This window comes from Pituophis catenifer, unplaced genomic scaffold (genome assembly GCF_029215685.1).
Source record: "Pituophis catenifer annectens isolate HBS135680 unplaced genomic scaffold, rPitCat1.0.hap2 SCAF_2, whole genome shotgun sequence".
In the NCBI taxonomy this organism is placed as follows: domain Eukaryota; kingdom Metazoa; phylum Chordata; class Lepidosauria; order Squamata; family Colubridae; genus Pituophis; species Pituophis catenifer.
The window spans coordinates 33,712,915-33,724,750 of NW_027256882.1; the positions used below are offsets into that span (position 1 = coordinate 33,712,915).

At 41.3% G+C, this 11,836-nt stretch overlaps 1 protein-coding gene across 1 annotated transcript; it reads right to left on the bottom strand.

The window, feature by feature from the left end:
* Window positions 1-451: 451 nt before the first annotated feature.
* On the bottom strand, window positions 452-10,868 carry LOC139309334 (E3 ubiquitin-protein ligase TRIM11-like). The gene is made up of 7 exons (XM_070933390.1): window positions 10,455-10,868; window positions 8,400-8,495; window positions 7,587-7,817; window positions 5,973-5,995; window positions 3,387-3,505; window positions 2,543-2,575; window positions 452-1,047 (listed from the first exon to the last, which is right to left on the bottom strand). Exons 1-7 carry the CDS (start codon window positions 10,866-10,868, stop codon window positions 524-526), a joined length of 1,440 nt encoding a protein of 479 aa, XP_070789491.1. The 3' UTR covers window positions 452-523.
* Between the last annotated feature and the right edge of the window lie 968 nt (window positions 10,869-11,836).

Genomic DNA, 11,836 nt, shown 5'->3' on the forward strand with positions numbered 1-11,836 from the left:
CATGACACACCTCCCATATAAAATTACAATCAGTCTTACAATCAGTAATCCGATTGTTGTAGATAACCTACGTAAGTATAAAAACACAATTATGTGTTAAAAGAAAAAGGGAATAAAAAGTGGGAAGGAAAGAAAAAAAGAAGGGGATGATTATAGAATATACTTAGTTATGGACACCTACACAATCATTGATTGCAATTAACATTAAACAAACAAGCATGATCCATAAATGGGATGTAGAGTTGTGACAGACATATAAAATCATGATTGACAGGCTTAGCTGTAAGGTCTCTTCAATACTGATACATCTGAACACATGATGCTAACGCCAATAAAGCTCCTCTTTTTTTTTATCCAGACAAATAGAAATGATGATCAGGTTATTCCTTTATAATGACTTATTGACTGAACAGGTTGGCATAGAACAATAAAGGAAGCTGAAATAGTAAAAAGCTAAGGAATCTCTGCTTTAAAGGCTTTCAGAGATCCCTGCTTGGCAAATAGGGAGTTTTGTTTATGGAGGTCAGTTCTTTGAGGGGAATGTCATGCAGGTGCCCTCACCCAAAAAGAAATAGGGCAGAAGGGTCTCTCCAACCAAGGAAGTGTCTGAGAGTATATGGAGCAGAGCTGCTGTACTGGAATCAAAAAAGCTCACTTGTCCCCCTTCGCAGTTGAGACAGATGCAGATCGTCGTGGGCTCCTCAGTCAGGACCAGGTCAGAGCGTTTTGATGGAGATACGGCCTCGTATTTCCCTAGGCCTTTCCAAAACATCCAACACCTGGTCTGCTTATCAACATCTGTTAAGTTCACTGGCTGACTGGCAACCCCTACACCCCATCCTTCTCTATCTCCAACAATAACTTCCCAGAAATGTATCCCTGTGGAGAACGTCTGACAGCCAAGGACACAAGGATGACAAACAAATCTCATGGGATTTGAGGCGCGATATTTTTCTTTAACTGGCTTAACTCCTCTGACACTTTTTTGATCTTTGGACAACTTAAGGCAGTCAATATTGGCTGTGTCTGGATCCAGACTCACATTCCCTGTAAGTGGAAAGGGAGAGAAGGAAGGAAGGAGAAGAACAAGAGCTTCAGCTGCAGGCCTAGTTTGTGTCTTCACCCCCAAAACCTTAACCCTATGGCATCTTGTGTGAATGGAGTTCAGCTTCCAAACACCCCCTCCAGGACTAGAAGACTCATTGTTTTTTTAAACAATATCTAAGCCATTGTCTGGTCAACAGTCCTCCAATTTTGGCAACTGTAAGACTTGTGGACTTCAAGAATTCCCCTGATGGGACTGCTAGTGTACAGGTCCCTCTGCTCACTTTTCTCCAAGCACTCAGGCTCTCCCACTGTCTATGTCCCATCCTCTGTTAACTGCCAGCCTCTTTGGCACCCCTCTCGCCTTTGGCCTTCTTGTTCCATTCACTTAGGTTGCCTTTGCCATCTTCCTGTCCATCTGCCTCCCCTTCAGCTGCCACTAAGCTGTACGCCTTCAGGATCCGTTGATTACCTGTATCGCTCTTGGCTCTTCCGCTCAGCTCTTTGTCTCCTGGCTCCACTGGTCAATTCCCCTAGTCTCTAGTCTCTCATGTGGCCACCACTATGCTGATTGCCCTCCAGCTCCGCCATGCTGGCTGGAGAATTCTGGGAACTGAAGTCCACAAGTCTTGCAGTGGCCAAGTCCTTCAAACCCTTCACAGTGCTCCACCTCTTTCAGCCTCCGTGCACAATTCTCTTTAGCTTCCATCTTGCAGATGAGATTAATGGAATTGGCAGGAAAGTTTTTGGCTTTGCCTTCAGAGAGTTGCTGGGAGGGCCCAGGTTGAACAGGGACTCTTGTCTGGAGCATTAATCCAGAAGGTCAGGCAGAGCAAGAGGCTGACATGTTTCAATTCTGAACTGGTAAGAGTCAGAAGGACACCCCAGAGGTAACTTGGGACACAGGATGGAATGTGAGGAAGATCCTCTCTTTTCTCTGGGAACATAGGATATCACAGGCATGTACAAAAGGGGAGGATCTTGCACAGGAAACCTCTGCTTTCATCAGTCTGATGGCCCACTTGGTGGAGACCAGCCTGATGCTCCAACTTTGCTATGTGCTTTGACCCCAAGGATCTAATTTCTCTGCTAACGAAGACCTGGTCACCAATTTATAATCAGGCAGTAAAATCAACAGGAAGTTATTAGTTTGGTAGGAATTCAATATTTCCAGATTATGTATAGAACAGAACACAGCGGGGCGGAGTAGGAGTAGAGCAGAACAGAACAGAACAGAACAGAACAAAAGCTTTATTTGACCAAGTGTGATCAGACACACAAGGAATTTGTCTCTGCTGCATTAGCAAATATTGAACATATAAATGGCAAGTAAAAGTTCATAAATCATATAATCATTAAAGTTTACTGGATCATCATAATCTTTAAGGTACCTAATCCTATTGTTTTCTTTTTTGTTACTCTATTATGTTTCTCTTAAAGTTATTGGCATCAGAGTTTAAAATAGCAAGCAATTCCAATTCCTGTAACTCATATTTACCTTCCTGTACCTGAAGTCCACTTTCCAGAGTATCTGGGGAAGAAAAGGGAGGAATTCAGCATCTCATCCCTGGAATTGGAGCAACAGAAGGGCCTCCCTCAGATTCCCTGGTTTGCTTTCCTTGGCCTCAGATCAGGAAATAAGGAATAGGGAAAGCTACAAGCCAGAATGTCATTGGTGGCTATATATATTCCATCAGGTATCAATATATTCTACTATATATTCCATGTACAGGTAGTCCTCAATTTACAACTATTTCTTTAGTGAAATTATAGCAGCACTGACAAAAGTGCTTTATGACTGGTTCTCACACTTATGACTGTTGCAGCCTCCCCAGTCATGTGATCAAAATTCGGACACTGGGAACCACCTTGTATTTACGATGGTTGCAGCATCCCATGATTTTGAGATTGTCCTCTGCAACCTTCCTGGGGAGCTTCTGACAAGCAAAGTCAATGGGGGAAGCCAGATTCATTTATCAACCGTGATTCACTTAACTGTCCTGATTTTCTGAATAACTGTGGCAAAAGCATTCGTAAAATGGGGCACAGATCACTTAACAACTGCCTTGCTTAGCAACAGAAATTTACAGCTCAACTGAGGTCGTAAGTCAAGAACTACCTGCATATATTCCATTATACTTAGTGGAAACTTATTCTGCTTCGCCAGTGATCAGTGCGTTTGGGTTTGGGCTACGAAGAATACACATAGCCTTGTCTTACAATTATAACTGAGACACTGATCCTAAAATCGATCCCTCTTTGATCCATGTGACACTGACCCAGAATCTCTCTTGGATGCTCAAAATGTCATCCAGCGTAAAACCCCAGTGGCTGTTTTTTACCTCTCAGTTTTTTCATGGCACCTTTCTGAAGCTCAGTCATATCACTGTAATCCCAGATTGTCCACTTCAGTGCTAGAAATAAATCCACCGGATTTTCATATGTTTCCTTTGCCTGATATCTGGCAAGACAAAATAGCAGAACAACAGAGTTAGAAGGGACCTTGTAGGTCATCTAGTCCAACACACACAACCCAGCGCCCAAGCAGGAGACCCCACACCATTTCTGACAGATGGCAGTCGGGCCTCTTCTTGAAAGCTTCCAGTGATGAAGCTCCTACAACGTCTGAAGGCAAAGCTCTTCCAGTGGTTCATTCTCCTCAGTCAGAATTTTTCTCTTATTTCCAGGTTGAATCCCTCCTTGATCAGTTTCCATCCATTATTCCTTGTCTGGCCTTCAGGTGCTTTGGAAATCAGGTTGACCCCCTCCTCTCTGTGGCAGCCCCTCAAATATTGGAACACTGTTGCTATCATGTCTCCCCTGGTCCTTCTCTTCACTAGACTAGCCATGCCCAGTTCCTGCACCTGTTATTAACCTGCCAATAGAAGAAGCTTTCTAAACCATCAGATGGTGCTTGAGGATTGGCTAGCTACAGGATCCAATCTCTCTCTCTCTCTTTCTCTCTCTCTCCCTCTCTCTCTCTCCTTTAAGTGGGGTGTTGATGGACAGTTATTAAGTCATTGATTGTCGTTTTCTTGTGTTGCCCCATCCTCGGATCCTAAGTACCTGGTAAGCTGGTGAGAAATCAGCACTCCTGTTGACTGAGAAGGGCCCCTGTTTCCCAGGCTTCAGTCATTTCTCTGGCTAGCTATTCAAATATGGGCACCATGAGCGACTCAGTGGATCCTGATCCAGAACTGCACTCATCCACCTTCATCAAGTTCAAGGAGAGATCTAGTAAAGGCCACTAAGTTTCAGTTTTTGGGCTCCCTACTCTTGAAAATTCTTGTGAATCTCTTGGCCAAATCAATGGATTGTATCTTACCAAATGACTGATGGCAGATGACTACTATGGGTGACGTAGGTAATTAGACGATGGATATAACATTCAAACTGATCTTGATGGATTTTAGTTCTGCATTTAACACAATTCTTCCACATAGACTAGTGTCTATCTAAACTTAAGGACCTTGGACTTTCTCATTCAATCTACCTTTGGATTATGGATTTCCTGTCTGGCCGCTCTCAAGAGGGTCAGATTAGGTAATCACACCTCCTCGGCCCTTATTCTTAACACTGGTAAACCACAGGGTTGTGTGTTGAGTCCCTTACTCTATACTCTTTACGTACATGACTGCATTCTCACTCACGCCAATAATACTATTATTAAATTTGCAGATGATAGAACAATGGTAGGACTCATCTCCAGTGGGTGGGATGAGTCTGCCTATTGAGAGGAGGTGGAGCAGTTGCTTTCACTGTGTGGAGACAATAATTTGGTCCTTACCACCAATAAGACCAAGGAGTTTATAGTGGACTACAGAAGGAATAGATCAGATATCCAGCCCTCGCTTATCAATGGAGACCAGGTGGAGCAAGTGGCCAGGTTTAGTTTTTTGGGTGTTATCATAAAAGAGGATCTGACCTGGGGTGCTCACATTGGAGCACTGGTCAAAAGGGCCCAGCAGAGATTATACTACTTGAGACTTCTCAGGAAACAACAACCGAATGAAAAACTGCAGGTGACTTTCTACCCGCTGCACTATAGAGAGTATCTTAACTTACTGCACCTGTGTATGGTTTGCCAATTGCACCGTGGCAGATAGGACAGCGCTCCAGAGGGTTAAGATCATTGCACAGAGGATCATTGGTTGCCCCCTCCCCTCCTTGGAAGAGCTTTATAGCTCCCGCTGCCTTAAGAGAGTTCAAACTGTTCTTAAAGATCCATCTCATCCTGGGCACCCCTTTTTTTGAACTATTACCATCTGGCAGACGGTAAATAAAAACAAGGACAAATAGGCTGAAAAACAGCTTCTATCCCAGAGCGGTAACTATGTTGAATTCTACTGTATACTAATGCAGTATCACAGGTTTTCAATTTAATTGTGTAGAATGTGAAGGATATGTGTTTTTGTTTTTGTTTTATTATTATTTATAGTTTTCTTATGTATGATGTACACTGAAGATGGCATTTAATTTCAATGTACAAGGTGCAATGTCACAAAGTAAACTTAACCTTAAACTTAAAGGTAATGCAATGAAATCACAGATAACATCTGTCACAATGTCCCAGTAATCACAATTCAGGTGCTTGGCATGTGTTTATGATACATTACTTGGAACAGCTTACATCCTACAATACCTTTAAAACCATCAAACATCTGTCTCTTCTTAGAAAGGACTCAATAGGGAAAAATGCCAAATTAAATCTAAATGTCTGGCTGACTATGCACCAACAATAATTGATCATATCAAATATTGCTAATTATATTGTGTTATCTGAGGAAATTTCTAAAAAGCCCTGAAATACAGTACGCAATCTTTACATTAAAATACTGCTAAGTACAAACAGAACTTTCCAAAATAGGAAAACTTTTGGAGGAGTTGCTGATCACTGAGACTGTAAAGAAAAGGGTGGATTTACTTACTTCTTCAAGATGCTTCCAATGTCCTAAAAAAAAGAGAGACAAAGCATTGAAAGGAGCCATTTCCTAGGCAGAAAATAAAATTCTTACATTTACAAAATAAATGAGTCAATCCTCTGGACAACTAGACACTAACAGACATATAAAGTACTTCCATTTTTTAAAAGAAAAAAATCCCATTCCTCTTTTTTCCTCAGCTATTCAACCTCTTTTGAAGAGGTATTGTTTTTACTTTTTTACCTAAGAAAAATTATACCCCGGTTGAATTCAACAAAAAAATGCCCTGCATTTATGCTTCCAGAATGAAGGCACTTTGGAAAATCCAGGTGGTTATAATACTTTCTAGAAAGTCATCAGTGTTGGGTTTCTCCTTGCCTGGAGATTAAGGGGAGGGGGAGACCCTACAAAGAACACCCACCACCATATCCTCCAATGGGGGATAGGAACCTCAAATTGTGAACAATATAGAGAAAGTGACCAGTACTTTGAATTCCTGCTTATTGCATGGCCTGCTTTTTCTGTATCACATTATGGATCCCTAATTTAAGCCATTACAGTTAGTCCTTGACTAAATAGTTCATTTAATGACCGTTCCTTTCCATAGAAAGAGTCAAAAAGTTTACTAAATGAGGACTTGAAAAAAAGATTTTGAACTTGGTCGAATGCAGCCAGAATCCTACATGCAGACATGGGAAAATATATCAATCTCTACAGTAGAAGAATGGACGGAAAAAGTGATGAAGCTAGAAAAAATGACAAAATTGACTGCTTTAATTAGATCTGACCCATTGCTTCTACTTGGAAGCTGCTTCTAAACTTTCTGCTTGAGATAGGAAAAAAAAAAAGAACTCTTGATACTTGATTTTTCTTATTAGACTAATCTGTTTTTATACACATGGATAATAATGAGAAAATATAAAAAATAAAAACTTGAGGCAGTAATTTTATTTTGTATTTTACTGTGCTGAAAATGTTTTGTTTTCCCTTTATCTGACACTTCTTTCCCATTCTTATCTTTCTCGGTTTCCCTATTTTCTTTATTTCCATTTGTACTTTTCACTATTATAATTTCAATTAAATTTCTGGGGAAGGGTAAGGAAAGAGTGAAAAAGAGTATTCTGTGGAGGGGCTAAAGCAGGCTATTCCATTTCATCATTGGTACACCATGATACCAAAAAAATGCTGAGACAGAGAGGAGCAATAAAGGTGATAAGGGCTCTGGAGGCCAAACTGTACAATGAATGGCAAAGGGAACATGGTAGGCTCAGCCTAACAAAGATAAGGCTTAGGGGAGACCCTACAGCCATCTTCCAATACTTGGAAGGCTGTCATAGAGAAAAGGGCATCGATTTAGTCTCCGTAGCACCTGAAGGCAGGACAAGAGGCACGGGGTGAAAACTCATCACAAAGAGATCCAACCTAAAATACAGAATTTCCTGACAGTGAGAAGTATTTATCAGTGGAACAGCTTCCCTCCCAGAGTTCTGGGTGATCCATCACTGGAGGCTTCCAATAATAGATTTGTTCCGGATGGAATAAGGACTCTGCCTTCTGCAGAGAAGACCTCCAAGGTCCCTTCCAGCCCTAGAATTCTATGATCTCAACTTCCCGCCTGACCTGTAAGAGTTTGCTGGCTGGCTGCTGAAGCTTCTCTTCTATCTCCTGGATGAGATGGTCAAGAGAGCCCAGTTCCTCCATGTGCTTGGCCAAACCCTCCTCCTTTCTTGCCATAATATCCTTCTCCGTTTCTTCCATTTTAGTCAATAGAAGCTTCTCCTGTGCTTCTAACCAGAGGTGTAGCTCTTTGAATTCAGCCATTACACTTTTTTTCACTTTGTCGATGCGATCCTAGAACAAGAAAGGGAAAAAGCAAATGGCATAATTTTATTTTATTCTAATTATTTTATTTAATAATTTTAATTTTGTCATGATAATTAAATGGATTCCTTGAAGAATCCAAAAGTGAGGTGGGAGAATTTCCTAGGGAGAAAAAAAACCGTTTTGACATTAAAAAACGCAAGGCGGAAAAGTTTCTAAAAAGAAAAAAAAAAGGCTCCAGTTTAAATGATCTCTCATGAAAATTTTCTTAGCAATCAGGGATTTCAAAAAAGTAGACAGAAAAATGTTTGTGTTCATAATTTTTTCAGTGATGAAATACGATTTGCCTTAATTTATTAAGCAAGCCAAACCTATTGCATAAAACACAGCTCATGGAATAGGGGCACTTAACCCAACTGTGACTCATTCAGCCAATGGTGACATCTCAGTCCCCAGGTTAAGAACAAGTTCTGTGCCCTACACAGTCTTTAACTTTGAATTAATTTCAGTCAGAACTTGTACTTACAAACAGGCTGCCTATTATCAAAGATGGCGGATGGGCTTCTCCTTCCTATTAGCTCAGAAGCTCCTAACGGTTGGATGAATACTTACAAGCATCTCCTGCACTGTTTGCTCTGTCTCTCCTTTGTATGTCGCTATTTTTTCTTTCTGCTCCTTCTGAGCCTTCAGGCAATCCTCCACCTTGATCTGAAAAATATAAGTTTTGAGTTTCTTTTCCGTAAAGAATTACATCGGAAGAAAGACCCAGTTAGAAGACACAGTATATTCAATCATCATAAATACATGACAGTTGGCAAACGTCCAAATTTTGATCCTGTGACCATGGAATGCCTGCAATGATCACAAGGGTAAAAAACATTATGTCACTTTTTTCAGGGAGACAAGGGGTGGGATAAAAATAAAGCTCTCGGGGAGACATGTGGGAGACATCTTGGAACAGAGCAAAAGCCTGGACCTCTGATTTACAACAATAGAATCCTGTAATTCTGAGGTAGTGATATGTCAAATTGAGTGTCACTGATCTAGCCCAACAGAACCTCAAAAGGGATGGGGATTATGGCCAGGGGCTCTGGCCGTCTGCTGAGCTCTGGTGGCTCAGCAGACTAATTAACATCCACTTACATCTGCTGCCTGCAATTACTGCAAGTTCAAATCTCACCAGGCTCAAGGTTGACTCAGCCTTCCATCCTTTCTAAGGTAGGTAAAATGAGGACCCAGATTATGGGGGCAATAAGATGACTTTGTATAAATATACAAAAGTATGAAGGCTATTGCTTAGCGCATTGTAAGCCGCCCTGAGTCTCCGGAGAAGGGTGGCATATAAATCAAATTTAAAAAAAAAAGGTGTCCCATGGGATGTCAACAAAGTCAAGGTGTCAGCCAGCTATGCCTTTTTACACAAATAAGGGGTGGGGCTTCCCTCCCTTAGGCGGAGGAGAATAAATGGAAAAACAATATGGGTAATATATTGTGAAGTAATTTGAAGCTAACAGATTGAATAAGAGAAATTGGAAGGGAGGAAAATGCAAGCAAGATAATAATTAAAACAAAATGTTATCAATCAATTAAAAATGTGAAACTAGGAGTAATGTGAAATATGATTTTGGAAATTAGCTAAAGTAGAGTTTTGCTCCAGGTTAATAAATATGGTAGGAGTGGAGGAAGGTATTATATTAGAAAACAGTTGAAACAAAGCTTGGAATTAGTTAAAAATTAAAATAAGAGTTAGGAGTGGAGGAAAGCATGAGCTGGAAAACAGTTAAAGCAATGCTGTGGACCAGCCAATAAACAGAGTTAGGAGTGGAGGAAAGCATACGCTGGATAACAGTTTATATGAACTGTGAACCAGTTAAAAATAAAGGTGGGAGCGGAGGAAAGCACTGCTGGAAAGCAACTATTTAAGTTGCAAACCAGTTATAAAATAAATATAGGAGGAGTAAAGGAGATAAGGTTGGTGTGTAGTTAAAATCATACTGTGAACCAGCCAAAATAATTTAAGGTTAGGAGTGGAGGTAAGCGTTGCTGGAAAGCAGCAGATCAAGATGTGAACCAGCTAAAAAATAAAATTAGGAGGAAGTGGAAGAAACTTTACAGGAGAATAATAATATAACTGTGAACCAGTTAAATAATCAGATTGGAGTTATATAAACTACTAAGAGAAAAGGGAAATAAATTTTTGATAAGATTTGGATATTAGTTGTGATCAAGAAGAGGTGAAATATAGATTTGGTGTAATGGGTCTTAAATTGAGAAATGTATATGAAATATTGTTAAAATGAGAGGTTTAGAATGGTGTTTATAGTCTAGAATGTTGGACGAAATAATTGAATGAGAAATGTTTAGAATAAGATTTTTTTCTTTTTTTCTTTTTTTTTAAAAAAAGATGTAATTGGATAAAAATGGGAACAAAATTGATTGTGGGAATCTTAATAATTGTACTTATTATATGACGGAACAAGTACCTGCTCTAAAGAGATGTATTTTACGTTTTGTGTTTTGAAAAATAAAAAAAAATTGGGGAAAAAAATTGCAGGCAGGGAGATAAGGGGTGGGATAAAGCAGGAGGAAGCAAGTAAACTAATAAAAAGACTGTGAGGGCTGGCACTGGATTCCCCTCCAAAGCGATTCCTCCTGGCTGATTCCTACCTGGTATTCCGGGAAAGCCTCCTCCGCAGGGATCACCGAGTGGCCCTTGTGCTCTTTGGATAAGTAGCAGACCACGCAGATGAGGGTCTCGTGCTCCTTACAGAAGAGCTTGAGGGGCTCCCGGTGCTTCGGGCAGAGGCTCCCTCCTTCCTCGCCCCAAGGACCTCCGCATCGCCTGGCCATTTCAGCCACCCGCGCCAGCTGCCTGTTGGGGAGGAGGCTGCGGGGCGCGAAGGTCTGCCTGCATTGGGGACAGGAAGCCTCCGATTCCGACGTCCCCCAACTGCGGGTCAGGCAGCCCCGGCAGAAGTTGTGGCCGCACTCCGGGATGAGCACGGGGTCCTGGAAAAAGTCCAGGCAGATGGAGCAGGTGGCTTCTTCCAGCAAACCCTGCAAGGGTGTTTCAGCCGCCATCGCCGCCTCCTCTGCCGGGACAAAGAAAGAAAAAGTTAAGTTTCGCGCCTTTCCCTGCGAATCAGCTGGCCGACTTTGGGCTCCGCTCAGGCGGGAAACCGAAATGAATCGTTGTTGCTCTTCCGGTCAGCTTTGCTGGCTTCTTAAAGAACTGCAGTATGTTAAAAGGAACAAATTGGGGAGGAGTAAACAGTCGCGGGACGGACCCCCGATCAATTATTATTAGCCCAGCATCCAGTTAAAGAGAAAAAAAAAGTTTTAAAAAACTAGGGAGAAACCAACATTCATGGGATGCCCCCCCTCCCCAGATCAATTATTGATCCAAACATTCTGCTAAAGGAGAGGTGGGGAACCATGGCCCCTTTATGACTTGTGGATTTCAAATGGTATATAGGGCCTCCTGTTTGAGCAGGGGGCTAGACTAGAAGACCCCCAAGGACCCTTCCAGCTCTATTCTGATTGATTGATTGATTGACTTATTGACTTATTCGTGAGCCAGCTGGCTCAGGAATTTTGGGAGTTGAAGTCTGCAAGTTATAAAAGGGCCATCGTCCCGCCGCCCCCACTTGCTAAAGGGAAAGATATTGAAAAATCCTGGGGAGAAAGAAAGGACGGATTCCCGATCAATTATTATAGAGGCATAGGAAAAATGAGAAAGAGGAATAAAGGAAAGAGGGGCAAAAAAATGTTGTAGATCAAGACACAGGGTAGATGGAATAAAGAAAGATGGAAAATAAATGTTGAATATGTCACAAGTAAATGCCTTATTCTCCATTATGTAAATAGTACATGAACAGTGTCTCAGGGGTTAACTTATTCTTCACTTCTTAATGTATTCATACTTTACCACTCCCATACTTAGCTCCACCCATTGTATATATAAGGAGCTGCATACGTATATTCTGCGCTTCTATCTGTGAATATTCAGTGAATATAGAATGCCTTATGTAAATAAAGAAAGATATATT

Bases quoted from the DNA above. Each gene is read 5' to 3' on its own strand.
- LOC139309334 (XM_070933390.1), bottom strand. From the start codon at position 10,868: ATGGCGGCTGAAACACCCTTGCAGGGTTTGCTGGAAGAAGCCACCTGC. The intron at 8,496-10,454 runs GTAGGAATCAGC...TATATTTTTCAG, and splicing joins AGGCTTTCCCGGAATACCAG to ATCAAGGTGGAGGATTGCCT. The intron at 2,576-3,386 runs GTAAAAAACAGC...TTTCTTCCCCAG, and splicing joins TGCCATGAAAAAACTGAGAG to ATACTCTGGAAAGTGGACTT.